At 53.2% G+C, this 26,258-nt stretch overlaps 1 protein-coding gene across 1 annotated transcript; it reads right to left on the bottom strand.

Annotated features, from left to right (window-relative positions):
- Positions 1-3,860: 3,860 nt before the first annotated feature.
- TIE1 (tyrosine kinase with immunoglobulin like and EGF like domains 1) lies at positions 3,861-25,824 on the bottom strand. The gene is made up of 23 exons (XM_032160513.2): positions 25,677-25,824; positions 21,645-21,959; positions 21,467-21,577; positions 19,811-19,966; positions 19,533-19,664; positions 19,234-19,374; positions 18,883-19,011; positions 17,842-17,987; positions 17,439-17,583; positions 15,149-15,307; positions 14,847-14,984; positions 14,376-14,672; positions 13,551-13,841; positions 13,010-13,200; positions 9,549-9,759; positions 9,283-9,393; positions 8,885-9,075; positions 7,610-7,723; positions 7,429-7,499; positions 5,645-5,685; positions 5,462-5,558; positions 5,239-5,338; positions 3,861-4,318 (listed from the first exon to the last, which is right to left on the bottom strand). Exons 1-23 carry the CDS (start codon positions 25,732-25,734, stop codon positions 4,247-4,249), a joined length of 3,417 nt encoding a protein of 1,138 aa, XP_032016404.1. The 5' UTR covers positions 25,735-25,824; the 3' UTR covers positions 3,861-4,246.
- Positions 25,825-26,258: the final 434 nt, after the last annotated feature.

Genomic DNA, 26,258 nt, shown 5'->3' with positions numbered 1-26,258 from the left:
CCAATTTTGGCTGGGCGCGATGGCTCACACCTGTAATCCCGGCCGAGGCAGGCAGATCACGAGGTCAGGAGATCGAGACCATCCTGGCTAGCATGGTGAAACCCCATCTCTACTAAAAAAAATACAAAAAATTAGCCAGCGTGGTGGCAGGTACCTGTAGTCCCAGCTACTCGGGAGGCTGTGGCAGGAGAATGGTGTGAACCTGGGAGATGGAGCTTGCAGTGAGCTGAGATCACGCCACTACACTCCAGCCTGGGAGACAGAGCGAGACTCTGTCACAAAAAAAAAAAAAAAAAAAAAAGTTTGCCAATTTCTTTCTTTTTTTTTTTTTTGAGACAGAGTCTCACTCTGTTGCCAGGCTGGCGTGCGGTGGCACAACCTAGGCTCACCGCAACCTCTGCCTCCCAGGTTCAAGCGACCCCCCTGCCTCAGCCTCCCGAGTAGCTGGGATTACAGGCACCCGTCACCACGCCCAGCTAATTTTTGTATTTTTAGTAGAGATGGAGTTTCACCATGTTGGCCAGGATGGTCTTGATCTCTTGACCTCGTGATCCACCCCCCTCAGCCTCCCAAAGTGCTGGAATTACAGGCGTGAGCCACCGCACCTGGTCAATGTTTGCCAATTTCTACAAAGAAGCCAGCTGAGATTCTGATAGGGACTGCATTGAATCTATAGACCAATTTGGGAAGTATTATCATCTTACCAACATTAAGCCTTCCAATTCATGGACATGAGATGCTTCATTTTTTGTTTATTTATATTTTTAATTTCTTTCAATGATGTTTTATAGTTTTCAGAGTATAAGTCTTTGATAATTTTATTCTTTTATTCTTTTTAAGGCAATCATAAATGGAATTGTTTTATTTTCATTTTTAGATTGTTTATTGCAAGTATATAGAAGAAATTGCTTTTTTCATTTTGATCTTGTATCTTGCAACTGTTCTGAACTCATTTATTAGTTTTTTAGGGGGTTCCTTAGGATTTTGTATATATACTATCATGTTATCTGCAAATAGAGTTTCATTTCTTCCTGTCCAGTCTGGATGTTGTTTATTTCTTTTTCTTGCTCAACTGTTCTGGCTAGGACCTCCAGTATGATGTGAGGAGAGCACATATCCTTGTCTTATTCCTGATCTTAGGGAGAAAGCATTCAGTCTTTTACTATTAAATATGATGCTAACTGTATTTTTTTTTGGTAAACATCTTTTATCAGGTTAACAAAGATTCCATCTGCAATTTGTTAAAGCTTTTTTTTTTAATCACAAAGGGTGTTATATTTTGTCAGATGCTTTTTCTGTGTCTGCTGAAATGATCATGTAGTTTTTGTGTTTTAGTCTATTGATAGAGTGTATGGATTTTCAGATGTTAAACCAACCTTGCATTCTTGGGATAAATTCCACTTGATTATGATGTATAATCTTTTTTTTATGTTTCTGGATTCTTCCTACTAGTGTTTTGTTGAGAATTTTTGCATCCATATTCATAAGAGATATTGGTCTGTAGTTTTCTTTTCTTGTGCAATCTTTGTCTGTTCTGGGTATCAGGGTAATACTGGCCTCACAGAATAAATTGGGAAGCCTTCTCTCCTTTTTTATTTTTTGGAAAAGTTTGTATAGAATTTTTGTATTTATTCTTTAAATGTTTGGTAAAATTCACCATTGAAGCATTTGGGCCTGGGCTTTTTCTTTGTGGGTTGTTTTTTTAAAATTATTATTACTAATTCAATCTTTTTATTTGTTTAAGTCTATTTAGATTGGTGAATTCCTTCTGGAGTCAGTTTCAGTAGTTTGTGTATTTTTAGAAATTCATTCATCTCATCTAAGGTTTCTAATTTATAGCCATGCTCCTCACCTTTACTGTTTTTCCTATATAATCTGTTCTCCACAAGGTAGCCAGAGTGACTTTAAAAAAATGCAAATCTCATTATGACTCACCCCTGCTTATAGCTCTTCTGTGGCTCCTCTGCTCTTAGGATAAAGATTCATATCCTATAAGGCTCAGCACAGCCTGGCATCCATCACCTCTCTGGGTTCATTACCCTGTTCTCCCTTTGCTCCAGCCACAGAGAACTATTTGCAGCTCCTGAACATGCCACATATCACAGGTGTTGTTTCCTGTGCCAGGGTCTCTTCCTTTGGTGAAACCTTGCTTCCTTTTCATGGTCCAGATTAAAATGTCACTTTCTCTGGGAAACTTTTCTGACTCCAGTTCCTGTTCAAGCCTTCCCCAGCTTCCCCCGCTCTCTTAGAGCATACACCACTGTATTTTATTGCTTGTTAACATAGCTGTCACCTCACAGAGGCATCCTTGTTTACATATTGGTCTCCATCAAAGACAACAGTTTAATCTCCACAGCCTGGACCTGGGAATATCCCTGCAGTGAATGTGGATCTGAAATGAAGTTTTATTCTAGCAGTTCCCATCTCCCTCATCCTACGTAGCCTCTCACTTACTCCAATTAATTACTTGCTCTTAAATTCATCCTCCTCCAACCATCCAAGTATTTTCAGGATACAGATCCTAATCATTACCTCCCTGCAGCTTCCTGCATTTGTATATAATGATATCAGCTGACACTGAGTACTTACTATGGCCCAGGCCCAGTGCTGTGAAAGATGGGCCTGTGTGGTCTCATTTAACACAAACAACGAGGTAGCTATTACTAACCCCATTAATTAGATGAGAAAACTGAAGCTCAGAGACTTGACCAAGGCCACACAGATGGTAAGTGACATAGCAGGGACTTGAACACAGGTCGGTGTGATCCTGGAACCTGTGCTCTTCATCGCAGTGCCACACCATGTTATGCCTTCTTTGATGTCTTCTGATTCACTGAAAAAATGTGTAAAACACAATCAATCTTGTTTCTTAAGGACCAATAGGAGAGAAATCTAAGGCCAGCCGTGAGCAATCCAAAGAGTAGGCAAGCCCAGAGGCTGCACAGCATGGAGTAGTGTGGGACTCACTTTCAGGACCAGGAGAGAAGCACCTCTCACAGCACTATGAGACCCTGAAGATGGCAAAGGAATCCTACCATGGCTGGCTGAAGTTGGGAGTGGTCTCTGCCCTCCTCCTTTTGGGCTCATACATTGGGCAGTGAAGTGGCTACCAAGCCAGGGAAGGCTGCCTGGAGGCATAAGGAAAAGGAGAAGGCACCTAAGGAAACTCTAGACAGGCCAGGATCCGTCTGGCGCTGAGATGCCAGGCAGAGTTGAGGCTGGCTATAGCTGATCCTGGCATGGACTATTTGGACAGAGCAAAGAATCCTAGGCTGGCTGCTACCTAGAGATACACAGGGAGACACGTTAGTGATGGAAGCTGGAGAGCAGGGAAGGGACCAGGGGAAAACTGGCCTTCTGATCAGGACAGAGGTAGGGGCTGGTGGTGTTTGTGTAAAATGGGTCTTCTAGAGCACCTCCCATCCTGGACAGGCAACCTCAACAGAGGGCTGAGGCCTCAGACAGTGTTTCTTTTCCTAGAAAGCCCAGTTTCTGTCTCTTTTTTTTTGAGATGGAGTCTCGCTCTGTCGCCCAGGCTGGAGTGCAGTGGTGTGATCTCGGCCCACTGCAAGCTCCGCCTCCCAGGTTCAGGCCGTTCTCCTGCCTCAGCCTCCCGAGTAACTGGGACTACAGGTGCCCGCCACCACTCCCGGCTAATTTTTTGCATTTTTAGTAGAGACGGGGTTTCACCATGTTAGCCAGGATGGTCTTGAGCTCCTGACCTCGTGATCCGCCCACCTCGGCCTCCCAAAGTGCTGGGATTACAGGATTGAGCCACTGTGCCTGGCCAGTTTCTGTCTCTTGGGTTTAACTACGCCCCTCACCCCAAGATTGACCAGCAGTAAAAGGTAGACATTGAATGGAGCTTATTAGAACATTTATTTTTTTCTGAATGACAGGCCGGGAGTGGGAGTAGCTGAACAGGGCATGTTAGTGGTGTGAGTGCTGGCTTAAGCGAAGGAGCTGGAGTGGGGGTTTGTGTTGGGGGAGCAGCGGGATGGGAAACACACCTGTGGGGCAGCTGAACTAGAAGGAAGGATGCTCAGGATAGCTATGAGACACCTACAAAGCATGGGGACCCAGTTCCCCTAAGCCCACCCCATCCCCGGATCCCTTTTTTTCTCCCTTAAGTTAAAAAAATTCCTTGAGGCAGCTTAAGTCAGAGGCTGTAAGGGTCAGACTGGTCACGGGTTAGACAGCAGAGTTTGCTCCGGCCAGCAGAGCCAGGTTCTGGCTGGATGGCAGCTCAGGCCTCCTCAGCTGTGGCATCAATGCCCGCGTAAGTGAAGTTCTCAAACAGCGACATGTTCACATAGGCCTGGGGGCAGAGCAAGCTTTAGTGGGGGCCAGGAATGGGGGTGCAGCTGGCCTCAAGCTCCTTGACTTCCATGTGGTGGGGGCATTTGAACTGACACTGATTTGTTCTGGAGACCTAAGATGGCCCCATGGCCAAGAGTGGCCTTTACCAGCACAGGGCAGTGAAGGCATCAGGCCACAGCTGGGGCCTCAGGTGAGAGGCTCTCAATGCCGTTGTTAGAGGAGGGTTTTTACATGCACTCTTTCAATGAATTCTTGGCTTATGCATTCATTCATTCAGTAACTTATCTGTTCAAAAGCCATTTTAGACGACTCATCCATTTATATGGTTATTTGATCATTCCTTCATTCTTAAGATGGTTATTTAATCATTAATTTACTTGAAGAACTCTTCATATTTACTGATTTTGATATATTTTTCATTATATTTATTTGATAATTCACTTATTCACATGGTTAGTAGATTCAGTTATCGAATTACATGTTCATATGATTATTGTATTCCATTCATTCATTCATATAGTTACTGTATCACTCATTCACCCATCCATCCATTTGGTTAGTGACCATTCATGCACTCTGCTCTGGCTCTGGCAGGTGGGGAGAGGTGTCCCAGATGAGGATGGGCTGATGGCCTCAGCAGAGGACAGGCAAGCAGTCTGGGACTTGGGGCTTAAGGGAGGGATTTGCTGTTGGGGCTAAGCAGTGGCCTTGGAAGAGTTTTGCAAGGGCCTGGTGTCTAACCCAGTGAGGGCTGGAAAGGCAGGCTGCATCCTGGGGCCCAGCCTAGCCGTGGTGACAGCTCCCACTGAGGGAGTTTGGGCAGGCAGTGTGGTTGGGACAGGGATCATGGCACCTCTGAGAGGGCACTCTGGAGCACTCTGTGAGCCCAGCCCGCCACCTCAGCCCCAGTCTCCTCACCTTCCTGGCTTCCAGCATGCGGCCTAGCTGTAGCGCAATCTGGGCAAAGGGGGGTCGCTCATAGGGACGGTCCCGCCAGCACTGACGCATCAGCTCGTACCTGCGAGGGGGCATTGCTGAGATGAGGAGTCAGGCCAGCCTGGGGTATGGGGTCACAGGGATCAAAGCTGAGGTCACTTATCACAGAGATAGGATCATGGAGCTCAAGGATGGGGTGACTCACACTTCATCGTCACAGTTTCGAGGCTGCTCCATGCGGTAGCCCTGGGGCAGCTTTTCATAGAGCTCGGCACAGGTCATCCCACAGTAGGGTGTACCTCCTGCAGGAGGGGACAAAGTGCTCTCGGTCCAGGGCTCCACATGGGGTAAGGTGGGGCACTCTGGGGGACGGGGATCAGGAACTCACCAAGGCTCACTATCTCCCAGAGAAGGACTCCAAAGGACCAGCTGAAATAAGAAGGATGAACTTAGTTACCTTCTAGGCCCTGGCCCCTAGCAGTTTAGCTTCTACCTGCCTAAGATGTGCAGCGCCTCCCAGCCCCCATGTATGTGTCTACTCTGTAAGTATCTGGCCTTGGCCAGCTGTTGTCTCTGTGCCAATGAAGCTCCTTCATACTGCCCCCATCCCTGGGCTCAACACAATTAGAGCTAACTCTCTCTTTTTTTTTGAGACAGGGTCTCACTCTGTCACCCAGGCTGGAGTAGAGTGGCTTGCTGCAGCCTCGACCTCCCAGGATCAGGTAGTCCTCCCGCCTCGGTCTCCCTTTTAGCTGGTGTGTGCCACCATGCTCAGCTAATGTTTTGTTTATTTATTTATTTATTTATTTATTTATTTATTTATTTATTTATTTATTTTTGAGACAGAGTCTCGCTCTGTCGCCCAGGCTGGAGTGCAGTGGCGAGATCTCGGCTCACTGCAAGCTCTGCCTCCTGGGTTCACGCCATTCTCCTGCCTCAGCCTCCCAAGTAGCTGGGACTACAGGTGCCCGCCACCACGCCCGGCTAATTACTTTTTGTATTTTTAGTAGAGATGGGGCTTCACTGTGTTAGCCAGGATGGTCTTGATCTCCTGACCTTGTGATTTGCCCGCCTCGGCCTCCCAAAGTGCTGGGATTACAGGCGTGCGCCACCACGCCCGGCCATGTTTTGTATTTTTAGTAGAGACAGGGTCTTGCCATCTTTCCCAGGCTGGTCTCAAACTCCTGGTCTCCAGTGATTTGCCTGCCTGGCCTCCCAAAGTGCTGGGATTACACACGTGGGCCACCACAGCCAGCCGAGCTAACATTTTTATTGAGCACTTACTGTGGTCCAGGCACTGGTCATTTAATAGACATGTTAATTCATTTAACCCTCACACTAACCCTATGATACAGGTTCTATTAGTCTTGCCATTTTACAGATGAAGACACTGAGGCACTGAGAGGTTAGCTAGATTGCCCAAGGCCATACAGCTAGTTAGTGGCAGAGCAAGCGTTCAAACTCAGGCAGTCTGGCTCCAAAGCTCTTACTCTTGACTGCATCTCACACTTTAACAGCCTCTGTGTAGTGTGCATCAGCCCTGAGACCAGGGGAGAGAGTTCAAGGGGGTGGAGGGAATCTAGGGAGTGTTGGGGCAGAAGCAGGAAGTCGGCATGTAGTGGTCAGAGGAGCAATCAGTGTGGTAAGCAGTGAGCCATGCAGGCAAGGCCAAAGGGCTTGGGCCAAGGGGTAGGTTCAGACCAAGATGGACATTCCTGGAGAGACAGGAGGAGTGTGCCAAGAGGGCTGTCTGCAGGGGAGGGGGCACAGAGAGGGAGACTTGGGGGTCATGCTCTGGTAAGATCCTCAGGTGGGCATGACCTTGGCCCTTCAAGGAGGAAGATGAGAGCAATTCCTGAGTGGCCTCTCCATCTACCTCAGGAAGCATCCGCCAGCATTCCCAAACCTCTCCAAGGCATCCCCCATCACTTACACAAACATAATCCGAAACTACCTTTACCCCAGTCCTACTCCTGAAACACCTTCCGAGACTCCTTCCAGCAAGCCCCACCTTGGCTGGGTACTTTATACCCAAAACACACCTGTGTCACACCTGGAACACAGCCCAGGTCATGCCTTAGACCACCCATGACATTTCTGAGATATGTTTAGGTCAGGCCTGGGTGATTCTTGGGGGCCAAGCCCTCCTGTGCCCTCTCATCTCACACTCACACATCACTCTTGGTGGTATAGACACTGTAGTTCAGGGACTCAATGGCCATCCAGCGCACGGGGAGACGCCCCTAGGAGAGAATGGGTTTGAGGGGCTGAGTGTGGAGGAAGGGCCTGTTTGAGGCTCCTGTGGGGCAGGGCCAGGCACAAGCCCTAAGGGTGAGGGTTGAATGAGACTCACCATCGTCTTCTTCACATAAACCTCCTCTCCCCGAGAAAGGCCGAAGTCTGCAATCTTGGAGGCCAGGTTCTCTCCAACCAGCACATTCCGGGCAGCTAGGTCCCTGTGGATGAACTGTAGGCAGGGTCAGAAGTCAGGAGAGACTGGGGATGAGGGAGCCCAGGACAGTCGGGCCAGTAAGGAGTCAGTCTTCGTGGGTACCCTCATTACCTTCAATACCCCATACTCCTACCCTCCTGGCTGCAATCTCGTCAGCTGACTCATATCTGAGAAAGATCAGTGTTGGCTCTCACCCGCTCCTTCCTGGGCCATGGCCAAGTTCAGGCTGGATCCCTTTTCCTGAGACAGTGGTGGCCATACTGCACCTTCTCCTCTTTCCGTGCTTCTCCCCCTCCCTCTTCCCATCCCCTGGGTTCCAGTTTCTCTCCCTTAGCCCTCCAGCTTCCCCAGAGACCTCTCTCCACCAGCCCCTTCCTCTGCACTGGCCCTTCCCCTGCCCCTCTGCTTTCAAACATACTCAAAACTTTACTATCTTTAAAATGCTGGCCAGGTGCAGTGGCTCATGCCTGTAATCCCAGCATTTTGGGAGGCTGAGGCGGGTGGATCACTCGAGGATGGGAGTTCGAGACCAGCCTGGCCAGCATGGTGAAACCCCGTCTCTACTAAAAATACAAAAATTAGCTGGGTGTTGTAGTGCATGCCTGTAATCCCAGCTACTCAGGAGGCTGAGGCAGGAGAATTGCTTGAACCCGGGAGGCAGAGGTTGTAGTGAGCCGAAATCGCGCCACTGCACTCCAGCCTGGGCAAAAAAGTGAGACTCAGTCTCAAAAAAAAAAAAAAAAGATAAAATGCCTTCCCTCAGTCTCACGTTCCCCTGGATGGTCATCCCCCTGTCCTTTCATTCAGGCATGAGCTGACTTGGGCTTGGATCTCTGCCCTTCCCCCCTCCGGCAGATCGCACCAGGCCCATTGCCATTAGGCACCATCTGTGGGGTGACAGCTCACACACAGATGCTGTCTCCAGCCTGGGCCTCTCTCCTGAGTTCCAGGCTAGTATCTAGACCTGCTCATTCAACACCTGCACCCTCCATACTGGAAGTCCCCACCTCCTCCAGACCTGCCCCTTGGCCCTGCCTCCTCGCTGTGCTTGCACCCACCCACCCACTTGGGCCAGGAACCTCAATCCCCACATACAGTGAGGGCCAGCTGACTTCTTCCCCTGACACCAGCCCAGTGGCTTCCCCATCTGGCCTCCACCCGCCCCCACTCACACACCTGCTTCTCACTCAGGTACTGCATGCCATTGGCCGCATCACTGGCGAAACGCAGCAGCTGCCGGGAGCTGAGGGTAGAGGCTGTCCCATGCTCTCGAGCAAAAGCTGGGTCAGTCTCTAGGACCCGGCTTTTCCGCAGAAAATCTAGCAGGTTCCCGTAGGGGGCATATTCAATAGCGATATACAAGTAACCTGAGAGGCAAAGAGACAGACAGTGGTGATTTAGACACAGGCAACCTAGGGTGGGAGCAGACACCCGATGGTAACCGACAGGGATGAAGGAGGATCAAGGGTGATGCACAGGTCACCAGCAGCCCCTGGCAAGCTACTCATGTGGTGGAGGCGATGGCTGAGGATAGGCGTTTGGAAGAAGGGGTAGGTGATGAGCTGGGGGCTCACCTCGGTTCTTACAGGCCCCCAGGAGGTTGATGATGTTGGGGTGATGCCCCAATTTGCACAGAACTTCCAGTTCTCCCGCAAAGTCACGATGGTCATTTTCAGAGGCATACTCTGTGTAAAGAATCCAGTATTACTTTTGCCAGAAATAACTCTGGAGAAAGGGCTGGCAAGGGCTGGGGTCAATTGCTGGAGGAAGCCAGGTAGGGCCTGGGATTTGTGGGACAAAGGAGAGCAACAGGGCTGGGCCAGGGGTCGCCCCAGTGGACCTTTCAGCATCTTGATGGCTGCATTCATCTTCAGCCCGTCCTTCTTGATCATGGCCCGGATGACCTGGCCGAAGTTCCCCTCCCCGATGAGGTCCTCAAAGGTGATGTCCTCCCACTCCAGCACTGGGTAGCTCAGGGGCTCGGGCTGCAGTTTTGGCCGCCGGGTCAGTGTCAAGGTCCCTGAGCTGAACTGCAGGATGGTCTCCTCGCCCTTCACAGGATGAGACAAGAGGGTAGATGGTCCACACAAGAGTCAAAGGGGGCAGAAGGAGGCACAGACAGGCACACAAGGAGGTTTCAGTGTCAGACAAGTGGGCAGAGACCCAGATGGAGGGCACCCTGGTGGTCAGCCAGGGACAGACAGGCAGACAGAGGACATAACTGAGACAGAATCATAGGTAACAGGGCCACAGGTAGGCTGCTGGGTGGACAGATGTCCAAGGAGAGAAATGCAGAGACTGCAGCCGGGGGATCTAGTGTACGGGACTCTGGAAGGCAGAACCAGGGCTTGTGGGTAAAGTTGCTAGAAGCCATAATGTGAGTCAATGGAAGGAGGATATTTCTAATATTTCAAACAGAAAAGGATCGGAATGAGTTTCCTGTGACTGTGCTAATCCCACAACCAGGCTTTTTTTTTTTTTTTTTTTTTTTTTTGCGGGGGGTCACCAGGGAAGCTCTGGAGAAGATTCCAGCCTTAGGGAGTGGGCCGGGGTACATTTATTGAGCACCTACTACATGCTCAGCCCTGAGCTGCTGGGAGCCAGTGAAGGGGTTTTCTCCACAGTAGCAGAAGCAGAGATTACCCTGTCCACACACTTGCCTTCTCTCCATAGCTCTAAAATCAGGCCAGGACCTGAAAATAGCAAGACTATAACAAAGAGGAATGTCCGATTCCCTCACTCAGTAGGAGGAGGCCATCTGGGCAGGGCTAATGGCAAGAAAAGGAAATAAGTGAACAGGACCAAAGAAGCTGCCAATATGAGAACTGGAAGCAGGGTTAAGACAGACCTTCTGGTGGGGCTTCCTAAGTGCACTGAAGCCCAGCTTGATGGGCAAGGGCTGAGGACCTGGGGCCCAGGGATTTGCATGAAGCACTGGTGCTGACGGCACACAGCAAATGCACATGATGTTCTTGGGCAGCACCATATGTAGGTGCACCATGTATAAGTCCATACACACATGCAGGCCTGAAGGTGCACAGGCATAAGGACACGTGCATCTGGGACACACGCATTTAAACATGCGGCACTCACAGGGGATGCACGTGTGCACTCATACATGGAGCACACACATTTGTGCACACACATTTCCTATCCATATGCAGGCACATGTACCAGGGATATATCTTTTTGTTTGTTTTGAGACAAGGTCTCACTCTGTTGCCCAGGCGGAAGCGCAATGGCATGATCTCAGCTCATTGTAACCTCGAGCTTTTGAGCGCAAGCAATCCTCCCACCTCGGCCTCCTGAGTAGCTGGGCCCACAGGTGCACACCTCCATGCCCATCTAATTTTCATATTTTCTTTTATTTAGAGATGGAGTTTTGCCATGTTGCCTAGGCTGGGGGGATAGATCTTGATATATAGTATGACACCATTTATGTTAAAGACTGCTTTCCCACCTCCTGCCCTCAACATCTGTACCCATTACCCTCCCCCACCACAGCAGTGAGGGCTTTCTGTGTGCACTGACCTCAGAGGAAGGGCCAACGCAGCTTGGAACAAAGAAGCCAATTGAATCTCTGAATGGATTTTTTTTTTTTTTGAGATGGAGTCTCACTCACTCTGTCGTCCAGGCTAGAGTGCAGTGGCGTGATCTTGGCTCACTGCAACCTCTGCCATCCGGCTTCAAGCAATTCTCCTCCCTCAGCCTCCCTAGTAGCTGGGATTACAGGTGCCTGCCACTGTGCCTGGCTAATTTTTGTAGTTTTAGTAGAGATGGGGTTTCACCAGTTGGGCAGGCTGGTCTTGAACTCCTGACCTCATGATCCACTCGCCTCAGCCTCCCAAAGTGCTGGGATTACAGGCAGGAGCCACCGCGCCCGGCCTCTGAATGGATTTTTTAAAGGCATAGCAGAGACACTAGCCTTTCTATCACAAGGATCAGCCCTTGAGAGAGAAAAGGGTTTTCTTTCTTTTTTTATTTTTTATTTGAAACGCCAAAGCTTAGCTCTAAATATCAAGAGTCCAGGCCTGGAAGGCCAAGGACAGAGTTCAGATCCTAAGTGACGACAATGAAGAAGCCCTCAGAGGAGACAGGACCTGCGGATGGGCAGTTAGAATATGGCAGGATGAAGTGACAGTGGGTCCCCTCGCACACCCCACCTCTAAGCAGGGGCCTGAGGGACGGAAGGGTGTGGGCTACAGGAGGACAGACAACTCAGGCAGGATTACAGGGAAGCCAGGGGGAGTGGAAGTTTGTGCTTCCTCTTTCAAGGAGCGATGGGTGAGGTTGCAGGCCAGCACAATTCTAGAGTGGTAGAAACAGTCGTCTAAGTGGGAAGGGGTTGTGGCAGTGGTCTGAGGGCCACAGAATATGCCTCCCTCCATAAGGTATAAGGAAGCCCCTACAGTTCTTTAGTTCTGTTTCTTTTTCTTTTTTAATTTTTTGAGACGGGGTCTTGCTCTGTTGCCCAGGCTGGAGTGCCGTAGCAACATCTCGGCTCACTGCAACCTCTGCCTCCCAGATTTAAGCAATTCTCCCGCCTCCACCTCCCGAGTAGCTGGGATTACAGGCGTGCGTCACCATGTCTGGCTAATTTTTGTATTTTTAGTAGAGACAACGTTTCACCATGTTGGCCAGGCTGGTCTCAAACTCCTGACCTCAGGTGATCCACCCGCCTCAGCCTCCCAAAATGCTAGAATTACAGGCGCAAGTCACTGTGCCCGGTCCCTTTCTTAAGTCTCCAAAAGGAGGCCCTGGGATTTGCAAGAATGGAGGTTAGGATGAGAGCTCACAGCATGACTGGCCTACTGGCAGGTGGCCAGAGCAGGGCTAAGGACATCAGCCAAAGATGTGTGCAGGCAGAGGCTGGCTCCCAAGCCCGGGAAGGCCTGCAAGGACAGAGGCCAGCATGAACCCGAAGTGCCCTTCCATTTGATCACCTTGCTGTCTAGGCCTAGATAACCACTAGGGAGAAATAAAAGACGGGAGAGGAAAATCTCCAGTTGACGGAGCCCAGAACTGGAATGTCCTTTGTGAAATATGGTCATCACGGAATTCTTTTGAAATGGGAATATTAAATAGTTCACCACTGATATAAATGGGCTTATGAGCTGAGTTCAGTTTTAGAGAAATAAAGAAAATTATATTTTGTACCCTTGAACATTGTTGAGTGTAATCTTATACCTGCAACAGAAACACACGCACACACACACAAAGTGTCCAAGGTCTTGTGTGTACACAGGTAGAAACAGAAACACGGGCTCGACCATGCACCCGGGGGCGGGGCGGGCCACTGACCGAGCCTGACTGGTAGGTGAAGGTGCGTCTCCGATGCAGGCAGCTTCTGCGGATGCACACCAGGGTTAAAAGGGCGGCCAGGATGGTGAGGCAGGTGGCAGACACGGAGCCCACCACCGCCAGGATCAGCTGCTGATCCAGGCCCTCTTCAGCTGCCCGGCTCTCTTGGACTGGGCCCTCAGCCTGCAGCCCTGGACACAGTGAGAGGGGCAGATTGTGGGGACACCTGGGTCAGGGAACCCAGAGGCCACCATGGGGTTACACAGAGGGAGAGGTGAAAGGTCCCAGTGCCAGGACTGTCAGGAAATCACTTGGGCCACATGAAGGAAGGGATGAGGGGTGTCAGAGGGGCGACATGATTTTCCCAGCCCTGGGACAGTGGATCATGAGAAGGGAAGGCTGAGTCCCCAGGACCGGGGCTGAGTCTTTGTCGGGAGGGGCCTGGGATGCCCTAGCTCCACAGTAGGGAGTGATGTGGAAGGGGAGCATGCTGAGCTCTCCCGGCTCAGAGCCTGGGGGACTGCGGGCCCTGCCCTCTCACCATTGCCCAGGGTGGACTCTTCTACTGTGTTGCTCCAGTCCCCGAGCCCCTGAACGCTGGCCCGCACGCGGAAGAGGTAGCGCGTGCTGGCGTTGAGGCCACGGATGATGGTGCTTGTCTCCTCAGGCCTGTCCACGTCTATCCACAGTGGGTCTCCTGCACCCCCAGCCACCTGCACCTCCACAACGTACTTGGATATCGGCCCAGGCAGAGCCTCCGGGTGCTGCCATGTCAGCTGGATCTCGGAGTCTGAGAGGGCCTGGGCGTGGAGGTGTCGGGGGGCTGGAGGCCCTGGGGAGATGGGTGGGGGAAGGCAAGGCTCAGATGGGACTGGGCTATGTAGCTGTGGGGCTGGACACATCTGCTCTAGCTGTGCTCCCTGCTCTGTGGGTCCAAGCACAGGAGCCACCCTGCCAACTTCCTCCTCCCCACCAGACTGAATTCCTCTCCATTCCCCCAGGCCACTTTCACCCTCAAGCTTCTGCTTCTCCTTGTACTTCTTGTATCCCAAGTCCTCTCCACATCCGCCCATGCCCTGTGCTCCCCAAGTCTCATGCCCTCCCATGACCCTGGTTCTCGCCATGAACCCTGACCTCCCCATGCTCTCCCCACATGCTCCTGGTGATCTGTGTCCTCCTGGTACCCTGGATCTTCCCCAAGTCCCATGTCCCCGCTGGGGTCACGTCTGCCTAATACCCTATGTGTGTCCTGTGTCCTCTCCATGTCCATTAGTCTCCTATGGCCTCCCGTGTCTCCTAGGTCTTATGTGTCCCTGCGTCCCACGTAGTCCCCCAACCCCCAGCTATCCCTGCGCCTTGCACATACCACTGGGGGGCAGAAGCACGTGTGCAGGGGGCGAGGCCGGGCCCAGGAGGGTGCAGTGGTAGAGCTGCACATCCAGCTGGTAGTGGGTGCCAGGCGTGAGTCCCGTCAGGAGGGCGGTGCGGGCCTGGGGGGATGAGATGTTCTCCCGCCGCTCCTGCCCCCGTGCCCCGTCCCACAGGCGCAGCAGGAAACCGTCGCCCACCAGTGGCCCGGGCACCAAGGGCAAGGACCAGCTCACTCGCAGCCGGTCAGGGCCTTCCACATGCCAGCCCTCCAACCACGGCTGCAACAAAGGCTCTGGGGCCAGAGGTCAGGGGTCAGAACTGTCCAGTAGGTACTTGGGGCTGGACAGGACAGTGATCCCCAGTGAATACGGAAGAACAACCTCCAATGGGAAAGGCAGGGGGTCCCCGGGGTCGACAGGACAGTAACCCCCGGGGGCACAGGAAGGGATGACTCTTGGCCTCTCACCAGGACAGTCTGTGGTCATGAGGGTGGGAGGTCCCCAGGCCCCCTCTCCTCCTTCCCCTGGCCGGCTCAGCTGCACACAAACACTGTATCCTGTCTTTGGCCTCAGGTTCATTAACGTCACGTTCTCACTGGGGTCCACTGGGCGTGCGGTGTAAAGCACACATCATTCAGCCCCCACCTCTTCTAGAAGCTGCCATGCTCCCTTCAGCCCCCTCGCACCATTTGCCCTCCCTCTCCTGCTCACTGTATCCCTTCACTATTACCCAACACCTCTGTCCTGCCCCAACTCTCTCCCTACTCACCCACAATGGTCGACCAGTCCATGGTACTCTCCTGGGGCCGGTAGTGCAGGCGGACAGAGGAGATGGGTCCATCCCCAGAGAACGAGACCAGCGGGGAGACCACAAGCTGGCGGCTCTGCTTGGTCAGGAGCCGAGGTGCAGCCAGGGGCACGGGGGGCACTGCCAGGAGACTCAGGGTAAGGCATGGGCACGCAGCCTATCCAGTCCACTTCTGCACGTTTGTTTCGAGCTGGGGACCCTCTGGGCTTGAGGGACACCAAGTTCAACAGGTGATCATAGTGGCCAGGGCCCAGGGAGGACAAAGTTCAGGCCCCTGGGTAGCTTGGGATTAAGCAATAAAGGCATGAGAGTGTCCCAAAAGATGGTAGATGAGGAAGTGACATGGCCAGACATGGTTTGGGGGTGCACTCTTCCCATGCAGTGTGGGGGTAGACAGAAGGGGCCAAAACCCAGGGCACAGAGACTACCTGGGCATCATTCTGCTCTCTGCCCCTGCCCTCATTCACCACTCTCTTATTAAAAAAAAAATGGCACCGGCACTGAAGCACCTGCTCCCCGCCACATGCTTCACAGCATGACCTCTACTTCTCACAGCCACCTTTCTGTCAGGGCTCATTACCCTGCATTATGAAAACACGAGACTCAGAGAGACCGAATAACTTGCCTAAGGACACACAACTAGGAGGAGATACAGCCACGTGTTGAACTCGCTCTGTCTGCGCAGGCCACCTCAGATCTATCCAATTCTACTCCAAAACAGCCTCTTGTTCCTGCCCCACTTCTTCACCCCATGATTGCTGCTCCTATTCTGGCCCCCAATTTTTCTCTCCAGATTATTGCATTAGTGCTTTTAACAGGTTCCCTTGACTCTTACAAATGTTTACCAGATGGGCTTTTTGAGAGGAAAGGAAGGAAGGAAAGAGGGAGGGAGCCAGGGAGGAAAAGGATGCCGTGCTGTAAGCTGAGGGAGTGTCAGGCAGCAATGGGCATGTCAGGAGGGCGGTGCTGATTTGGGGGAGATGAAGGTCCGTTTTGGGTGCGGAGAAGCCCTTGGTGCCTTTGGCTCATGCAGGGGATTAGATGTCCAGGAAGTGGCTGGATATAAAATGGGCCTCTGAACCATACAGCAGCTACTTTCCACACCAACTTCAAAACCAGACTTCCAGAGAAGATGCCCCACTTCATGGAGGCCCCACCAAATGATCTGGAGTCAGAAGAGGGGGCCCAGCTGCAGATCATATGTGAGAGCTGCCAGAGAACAATAAAAATCTAGGGACTAGGTGACATTTTAAATAATGACAACAATAATTATCGACATACATTGAGCACACACCCTGTATCGGGCACTGTGCTAAATGCTTAAATACATCATCTAATTTAATCTTCGTAACAACCCCATCAAGTGCTAACTATCCCCATTTCACAGAGAGAGAAACAAAGTAAGAGAGGTTAAGTACTTTGCTTAAGGTGATGGGGCAAGGAATTTGTGGAGAGAGGATTCAAGCCCAGGTTGTCTGGCTCCTAAGCCTGGGCAGAGTGAGAAGAGAAAGGCGGAAGGTGAGGCTTGATGGCAGGGAGGCATGCATAGTCACAGGATGGGGAGATGGCCAGGACGTGGGAGGCAGAGTGTGGCAACGAGAAAGCAGAAGGTGAGAGAGGGGCCTTACATGGGGTGGCAGGAGCAGAGGGACAGCAGGGTCAGGGGGTGGCAGGGGTGTGAATGGTTAAGGCTTAGGGTGCTGGAGAAGGCGAAGGAAGCCTTAGAGCAGGGTGGGGGTGCTCTGGTCTGAGTAATTTTGGGCACTGGGAGGTCCCTCCTTATTTACCTGGCAGATTTCTAGGCATGCACCACTTCTAGGAAGCCAAGCTGGTCACCCTCTGAGCTCCACAGCCCCATATGCTCCCCTGGGCTAGCACTGAGTGTCTGTGGGGTGACTCAGAGATGGGAGGCAGCATCCCAGAGCAGAGTTAAAGGTATACTTGTGTGTGTGTGATGGTTGGTGGGGGACAGCATGGCTGGGCAGGAGGAAGGGCGGGGCTGGAGAGTGTCCCCAGTTTCTGGCCACGGGATGTCCTTTCCAGATGGGTCTAAGAGGTACTCCAGCCTTGACACTGCCCAGCTTGGACCTCTGGTTGACCACAACCCCTCTTTTTGTCTGGTGCTAGGCTATGACCTTAGATGTCCTTGTCCTTCCTGCTAGTACCTCCAGCCTAAGCAGCATCAGCTAGAGCCTACTCTGCTCACCGTCCATCCCCTGTGGACCTAGGACATCTGACCTTTCACACTGACCTTTCACATTGACCTTGAAGCGCCGGCTGTCTTGGCCACCAGATGTGGACACACGGCACTCCCAGAACCCACTGTCCGCAAGAACCAAGCGGGGCACCTCGAACTCAGCTGTGGTCTTATCTGGCTCCACAATGGCCTTGGTGGACTAAAAGAGATGGGGGAAGGGGACAGGTCACAGGGAATGAGCACCCCTGTGGCAGGCACCCAGGTGTCCGTCTGGACTGATGGCAGGACGGAGGCCCAGTGGCAGCCCCTCACCAATCAGCCTGACCTCATGTGAGCAATGGTCAGGCAGGCCAATGGGTGGGCCCTGCAGAAAGTTCTGAGGGACTAGAGGGTCTTAGGGATCAGCTGTAAAGCAAGTGGCCTGCGGGGCTGGTGGGTTGGGATGATTGGGGCTGACCAGGAGCACAGTGCCATCTGGCTTGCGTAGCTCTATGCTGCCCCGCACTGGGAAGGGGTTCCCTGCAGCTGCACAGTTGATCCGGGGCATCGTCTCTAGGTTGAACTCCAGTTCTGAGGCCATGTTGAGGATCTGGGGTATCCGGTCTGGGGAGAGAGGACACTCATCCTGGAGCTCCCACAGGGGCAGACACGTGACCACCAAAGTGCCCCTCATCCATGTTCTGTTTCTCAGTGGAGGTATCTACCCAGTCCCTCCAGCCTGAAAACCAGCAAAGGCCCGCATGACTCCTCCAGCGTCCCAGCCCCACATCCCATCAGCTGCAAAGTCTACTTGCTAACCACCTCCCCACTTCCCGATACCGTCTAATACCTGCCAGCAGGCCCCTCACCATCCTCCCAGCCAGCACACTAGCCCAGGCCTCATCATTTCTGGTCTCTAGGTACAGACTCCTCCAGGGTCTCCTGCTCCCGCTCCCCGGCCAGCAGCTAGGGGTCCTTTCTCCAACAGAGATCTGACCACCTTCTTCCTTTTTAAAAATTCCCTCTTGCCCCATCATACGAAGTGCAAACTCTTTGGCCTTCATTCAAAGGCCCCACGATTTGACCTCTTCTGACCATTTCCCCAATCCCCTACTCCACTGTCCTGGCACCCAAACCTGAGTCCCCAATCCCTGGGTCTTTGCTCTTGTTCTTTCCTCAGTTATTTCTCTCTTGTCCTTCATATCTAATCTCAGATCACACCTGCTTCCAGACCCTTCTCTGACCTGCTCAGTCTGCCCAGGGGCATCCTCTGGGCTCCCACATTCTCTGGGCTGCTGCCCTTTCCGCTATGGCTGGCTGGCAGTGAGCTCCCTGCTGGACTGGCCCCCTACCAGACTGACTCCCTGCCAGAGCTCCCTGCCCACCAGACTCTAAGCTCCCTGAGGGCAGGACTTGGACCCTTGTAGGAAAAGGAGGGACCAGTCTCTTCCACCAGGGAGATGTGTTTGGTAAAGGCCGACTTATCTTGGGGGGCTCTCAGAGGTCATAGTGCTTATACCTGACTTTTCACAGTGCACTCCATGCCACCCAGAGGGGCAGACACAGCCACTGAACCGGTCACAAGTGCCACCATTCTGACACTGGCACTGGAGTCGGCAATCAGCCCCAAAATGACCAGGGGCACAAGCTGGGAATAGAGGAGGTATGATTAGAGGGGCACGGGACAGGGGGCAATGAGGGCACAGATGAGGGCGCAGATGGGGCACAGGTTATACAACAGGCTGAGGGTAGAAGGACTGGTCAAGTGGGCAGGGGGCTTGCTGCATAAGTCAGAGGCAGAGTGAAGGGTCCGGGTCAAGCTCGTGGCCAGCTGTCTTGGTCAGGGACCATGAGGGTAGGTTAGGCATACCTTCCTGGCACTGGCTTCCTCTCCAGCCAGATCCACAGGAACAGCCATAGGGGTCTGGGAGGCAGAAGGTGAGGCCCCGGCAGCCTGATATGCCTGGGCACTGCTCCTGGCAGCTCTGCCCAAAACGGCCCTCTCTGCAGGCTAGAAAGAGAGTGTGTGGGGTGTATGGGCCTCTGTGGGCCCCCGGGCCCAGGACCTGCCAGTCGCCCTCACCCTCCAAGCTCCACCCACATGGTTCTAGGGTCTTCTCCCAGTCAGGGATCCTCTCCTGCCTGGGTCCTAGCTCCCCTCCTCCTTACCCTGTTCACAGCGGGTGCCGGTGAAGCCAGGGGGGCATACACATTCGCCGTCATGGTCGTGGCAGACACCTCCATGTAGGCAACCTGGGCACTCCTTGGTACAGCCTGGCCCCCAGCGCCCAGCCACACAACCTGGAGGAAGGTGTCTTCAGCAGCTGACCCTCACCCCCCTGACCACTGAGGACTGGAGATCCAGGGGCTCCAGGGGACCCACAGGAAGTACCCATAGGGCTCCCAGCCTCCCACCCTACCCACAACCTCTGCCCTCTGCCTCTGACCCCGCACGATGAGCCGAAAGAAGGCGCTGCCCAGAGGGCTGGCTTCCAGGTAAGTGGCACTGTAGATGCCGCTCGATAGTGGCTGCACATTTGGGAGCTGCAGCAGGAACCGCCCATCCTGGGCTTCATGCCAGTCCAGGGTGTTGAAGTAGGATCCTGGGGGACATGAATGGGTCAGGGGCCTCAGCACTACATGAGGGTTGTGTCACCTCTCTCTGTCCACCCCTGCTCAGGTCACATCAATGGGCCCCACGCACAGTGATGAGACCTGGGGCCGGCACCACGAGAGCCTACGCCCACGCCAGAAAGCTCAGAAGCGCCCTCTTCTTCCTGCTCCATCAACCACCCAGTAAATCACCAAGTCCTGCTCAGTCCACCTCCTCCTCATCCCCTAACCCAGTCCGCTTCTCCCCACACCCACTGCCACTGCCCTGGTCCTAGCCTCCAGGGCCTCACAAGCCTCCTCTGCCTCCAGCGTCACCCTTTCTTGTCCCTCCTCCACCCAGCAGCCAGAGTCATTTTTCACAACAGACTCCTCTCTAACTCCTCTCCTGAAACTCTCCTGGTTCTCCAGTGACCTCGGGACAAAAATCCAGCTCCTTAGACATCATTTTCACCAATTTGGCCGTGGCCAAGCCATCCAGCCCCATTTGTCTTCACACCCTTCTTGACTCCTAACATTCCTGAATTCCTGAATGGATTGTTTCTCTTCTAGAAACACCCTTGTGTTTCAGACCCGACTGTTCTTCTCAGTCCCTCCTCCTGGAATGCCCTTCCTTCCTTTTCTGCCTTCTTTGTCTTCCCACTTCTCCTATGAGCACAATTCAAGTGCCGTCTACTCTGGGGTCTCTCCCCTGAGCCTCTCCCTCTTAGAAGAGTGCCCCAGTCGCTGCCCCACCCGCTTCTTGCCTCTTTGCTCAGGGCTGAACAGAGAGCCTAGAGACCCAGGTCTGCCTGTGCCTCTTCACATTTCCTGTCAATTCAAGGGGTCCAGAGCTCAGGAGGCAGCCCCCTTGGCCAAAGGGAAGGGTCTTCCTCCCTCAGGAGCCCAGGTATGCAAGAGTCAGCCAAGGGGTTGTGAATCTGAGGACTGAGGCAGGAATCTCGGGGCCACACAGGAAAACAGCTTCCTTCTATGGGGTGGCCAAAGGGTCAGGGTGGAGGACAGGCCTGGGACTGAGATCCCACGGGTCTACCCAGGCCTCAGCATGAGGCTGTCTTGGGCATCAAGGATCTGGGCTGGACCGATCTTTGGGAGAGGCTAGACCCTGCCCTGCCTGTGTTGGGCACGATGTTACCAGTTCTGTTCTTCCTCAGGGGGACGGATGCGGTCCGCCAGGTGGGCTATGTGACAGCACCTGCTAACTCCCAGGGGAGAGTCAAAGATGAGAGTTTAACATCATGCTCATTTGGGGCTAAGAAGGAAGGGGCAGCTGACCACAGGCTCCTGGCCCTCTGTGTACAGTAGGAGGGCAGCTCAGAACTACAGAAAAGATGGGTGCAGGCGCATCCCATGGGACCTGGTCCACTACAGAGGAGAGGCCCTGGAGGTCGGGTGTGTCAGGGGCCAAAGCTGAGGGTTCCATGGGTGATGAAAGTGTTGGGGCCTCAGAACCATGGGTCTACCCGCCCCACCAGTTCAAATGCCCCTCTCACCGTTGCTTTTCCAGATCACGTCTGTCTGCTTCTCCTTGTGCACACGTGCAGAAAGTACAGCGGTGTCGCCTTTGTTCACAGTGTGTGTGACCTTGTCTGGAAGCAGGTGGGCTGCGGGGTGGAAGGTGGGTCAGCGGCCTGGTTTTCCCCGCGCCATCCCCGCGCCTGCCAGACTCACCTCCAGGGCTGTTGTGCACGTAGATGACGCGCGTGCGCCGCGCCCCGGCGCCGCCCACGCAGGAGAAGACGCCCACGAGGTCCGAGGGCTTTGAGAAGCCGCGAAGCGTGACCTGGTGCGAACCGTTGCGCGCCAGGCGCAGGGGTGGCCCCGGCGGGGTGCGCACGATACGGTCGTCCTTCTCCAGCAGCAGGGGCGGGCCCCAGGCGTCCGAGCCCCTCCCTGCCCCGGCCTCGCCAGACACGCAAGTCAGGAAGAAGCGCTGGGGGTCCGTGAGCCGCAGGTTGGCCAGCAGCGTCAGGTCCACAGCCGCGCCTGGGGCCGGGAGACCAGTGACTCTATTGTAGTCCCAGCCAACCCTAGTGCCCCAGAGCCCCCAGCCCCAGCCCTGTGGTCTTACTGATCCACCGTCCACTCAGAAGAGGGTCTCCAACCTTCACCCCTCTTCCTTCCCCTGCCCGGTTCTTCAGACCCCACAGGCCTCACTTTATTATGCATTCCCATCCCCCTCCTTTCCCCTTCCATGCGCACTGGCCTCTTTCCCTCAAGTCTCTTCATTCTAAAAGAACAAAAACAAAACCACGAATCCTTCTCTGGCCGTGTCCCCTCCCTTCTCCTGCCAGATGGCTCCCCTTTCGCCCCAGCTTTCGGAAAGAATTATCTGTGCTCCCTGTCTCCGTTTCCTCACTTTATTTCTATCAGTCCTGTTTCCCCACTCGTCTCTAAAACTGCCCTGCAAAGGTTGCTGTGAGCCACTTTTCCCTGCCTCCACCACGAAAGTGCAGGCCAGGAGAGCCAGCCAGAACAGAAGTGTCCCATGGGTCCCCCTCTCTGTCACTATGGAGATCTAGAAATGTCTGGTGGGCTGGGATTTGAGGTGGGAGAGGCTGAGTTTTGCAGCCAGAAGGTTGTGGCACAGAAATGGAGCTAGGGCTGGGTGCGGTGGCTCACGCCTGGAATCCCAGCACTTAAGGAAGCAGAGGTGGGAGAATCCTTTGAGCAGAGGAGTTTGAGATCAGCCTGGGCAACATAGCAAGACCTCATTTTCTAGAAAAAGAAAAACAAAAAGAAATGGAGCTAAGCTTGGGGCTGGGCCCAGAGCCAGGGAGGGCAGCCCCAGGACAAGGCCTGGAGCCTAGACACACACAGACATGAGTGGGTCTTGGTCTTTGTTTGCCTTCCAAAGAGCTCACGCCCTAGTTGGAGGAACAGTCTTGAACACAGCTGCCAAATGTAGGGCGCTGTGCTTTTGAGCACAGAGAAGCGACCCCTGATCCAGCCTGGGGGAGCTCAGGGAGATGAAGAGATGCTTCCTGGGAGGTAAAGTTGGAGCAGGGCACGTTGGCATGAGGACAATCGGGAGGGAGAGAAGTCAGGGGCAGGGAGAGGGCATCCTAGACAGAGGGAACAGCCTGGACAAAGGCCTGCAGTGGCAATATTATGGCAGGTGGAGGGGGCTCTCCAGGTTTGTGTGACTGGAGTACAAAATGTGAGGCTGAGGCAGGAGAGACCAGGTGGAGTCAGAGTCCAGGCTGGATGGTGGAGAGCCTGCGAGCCTGCCTTAGCTCCAGGACCAGAAACCCCTCCACCAGCCAAGCCCTTCCTTCTCTGTCTCTGCTAGCTGACTGTCAAGCAGTTCATTAGTTTAAATGCCACCTAGCTTATCAGTGTTTGAAAGGCTACCATGAGCAAACGAAGCTGGCATTTACTGACCGCCCACCACATACCAAGCCCCCATTTTCCACTGGATCCTCACAACCAGTGAAGTGGATATTCTTTCCATTTACAGAGGAGGATCCTGGTAATTATTCTACTGGCTTCTTTGAGCAAGCTCGCCCACTCCCCCGGTTTTAACCATCACCTCTGAGTCAGTAACTCGGGAACGGTCTTTCAGCTTGGACCTGCATTTCCATCAGCTTTTCCCAAACCTGCTCCTCTCCAGTTCTCCCTGACTCACTGGACAGCACCCGCCACCTGAGACACAAACTATGGAGTCATCTCTACTCCCATTGTCATGATAATGAGTGTTTATTGGCAGCCAGTTATGCACCAGGCACTTTACTGATGTTGTTTCATTTTACCATCCCAGCTATCCTGGGAGGTGGATGTTATTATCCCTGTTTTATAGCCAAGAAAGGGAGGCTCAGAGAAGTTAAGTAACTTGCCCAAGGTCATACAATCAGTGAGTGGCAGGGCCAGGTTGTCTGATTCTAAAGTCCACATCGCTGAGCATTGTGCTGCCTGCCCCATCACACAGAATTCTGCACATTGCTTCCTGAACGCTTCTTGACTTCATCCCCACCCCTCCAGCCTGCCTTTGTTCAGCCCTCATCCTTACTCACCTGGACCATCCCAACAGCCACAGCCCCTCCTTCTGCAACTCATCCTCCACAGTGATCTAAGACCAAATCTGACCTTGTGCCTTTCTTGCCTGTGACCTCCCATGGCTCCCTATTGCCCTCAGGATAATGTTGGTGCTGCTGAGCCCCACACTGCTCCCATGCTATCCCTCCTGCTGTGTTCCCAACAGGCACCTTCTCTCCCATGCACCTCCATGCCTCTGAGACTTGCATTTTTTATGTTCTGGCTGCCTGGAATGAAGACCACCCCTCTTAGTGAAATCTTCCTTGGCTCCCTTTTTGTGTCCTACCTGCGGCAGTATAAGCTGACCCCTCCTCAGTGCTCCTCTAGAGCTCCTGTGTCTGTCCCTGTTTAGCCCTCTTCCCCTGTCCTGTGTTCTGCACTAGACCATGAACCACTCAAAGGCAGCCTCTGTGTTCTAATCCTCTGACCAGCAGACTGAAGGAATCAGCTGCCACTTACTCAGAAATCCTTACCAAGCGCAGTGCACTATGCCAACTGCTCTGCATCATTTTCTCATTTAAACCCCATAACAACCATAGGAGGCTGGCATCATTTAATCTCATTGTACAGACTTGGGGGTTGCCAGCCTCTCAACTAATGGCCCAGCACTCAGCACAACTCCTGGAATATTGTTGGTGCTCAATAAATGTTTGTCCAGTGAACAATTGAATGAATCCAACACAATGACCCTATGAACACCCCCTGAAAATGGCCCTCCACGGATCCTCAGATCCAACACAGTCAGCGGCTACTCCTCACTCCTCCCCGATCCCAAGTGGCAGTGATTTCTAGCACTTGCCTGTGTTTTCCTGGCCTTGATCTCACTTTCTAGTGGATCAAAGTGACGGCAGTGATGATAGGGCTTGTTTTCCAAAGCTTTTTATTGTGGTGAAATGCATGTAACATAAATTCTACCATCTGTTTTTTTTTTAGATGAGTCTTGCTCTGTCGCCCAGGCTGGAGTGCAGTGGCGTGATCTCAGCTCACTGCAACCTCCGCCTCCCGGATTCAAGCGATTCTCTTGCCTCAGCCTCCCAAGTAGCTGGGATTACAGGCTCCTGCCACCACGCCCGGCTAATTTTTGTATTTTTAGTAGAGATGGGGTTTCACCATGTTTGCCAGGCTGGTCTCGATCTCCTGACCTCGTGATCCACCCGCCTCGGCCCCCCAAAGTGCTGGGATTACAGGCGTGAGCCACCACACCCGGCAAATTTTATCGTCTTAACCATTTGTAAGCAGCATATAACCCAATGTGATTAAATATATTCCTAGTGTTGTCCCACCATCACCACCATCCATCCTTTGTGTTTTTTTGAAAAAGAAAAAAAGTTTAAACAAAATGGAGATGGGGTCTCACTGTGTTGACCAGTCTGGTCTTGAACTCCTGGCCTCAAGTGATCCTCCCGTCTCGGCCATCCAAAGTGCTGGGATTACAGGTATGAGCCACCGCACCCGGCCTCATCTTTGTAACTCTTTTAATCTTGTAAAACCGAGTAAAACTCTTGTAAAAACTCTGTGCCCTTTAAACAAAATTCCCCATTTCTTCCTCCCTGCAGCCCATGGCAACCACCATCCTACTTTCTGTCTCTACGATAAAATAGGGTTTCTTGGGTAGAAATCAGGGCCTCAGGGCCTAGAAATGGGGTAAGGGACTCAGGGGAGACTTACCCGCATGAGAAGCCAAGAAGAGGATGGGGAGCAAGAAAGGGGGCACTCGCCAGACCATACTCCAGAGGCCGACCCAGGCCAGCCAGGACGAGCTGGGCCTGGGGTCAGATGCTGTGGGCCTGACTGCTCAGCCTATGCTGGTCAGTGTGGGTCGGTGCTGGGGAGGAAGAGGAAATGAGGTGGCTTGGGTGGGAGGGGTGGCAGGGTAGGGGGTGGGAGGACTTATTCTGCCTTTGAGCCTCTAGGCCCCCCAGTCTGGCCCCCACAAGGCTGGGGATGGGTGAGGCCTGGGAGGAGTCGCTTGAGGTGGGGGGAAGGTTATGGTAAGGGCAGACCTGGGGACAGTTGGACTGATTTTTCCCATCCCCTGTCTCCCTCCAGTCCTCAGTCTTGCTGGCACAAAGGAGGCAGGAGGCAGGAAAGGGAGGAAGCCAGTGGCTTCCGCCTATTGAGGAGGGGGGTGGGGTGGGGGACATTGTTCTGGGGTCTCCCCTCCCCCCAGCGCAAACACACAATACGGCCCACATGAGTCCTCATGTATGTGCCCCAGGACACAGACAGTTACATGGGTTTCCTAGAGAG

The sequence above is a fragment of the Hylobates moloch genome, unplaced genomic scaffold (genome assembly GCF_009828535.3).
Source record: "Hylobates moloch isolate HMO894 unplaced genomic scaffold, HMol_V3 SCAFFOLD_8, whole genome shotgun sequence".
NCBI classification, from domain to species: Eukaryota; Metazoa; Chordata; class Mammalia; order Primates; family Hylobatidae; genus Hylobates; species Hylobates moloch.
This window is presented reverse-complemented; position numbering and strand designations above follow the sequence as displayed.

Coding starts and splice junctions, on each gene's coding strand:
- TIE1 (XM_032160513.2), bottom strand. CDS start 25,734: ATGGTCTGGCGAGTGCCCCCTTTCTTGCTCCCCATCCTCTTCTTGGCT. Junction 14,673..14,846: donor CATGACCACAGACTGTCCTG/GTGAGAGGCCAA, acceptor CTCTGGCCCCAG/AGCCTTTGTTGCAGCCGTGG. Junction 7,500..7,609: donor TTTATGTGAAGAAGACGATG/GTGAGTCTCATT, acceptor ATTCTCTCCTAG/GGGCGTCTCCCCGTGCGCTG.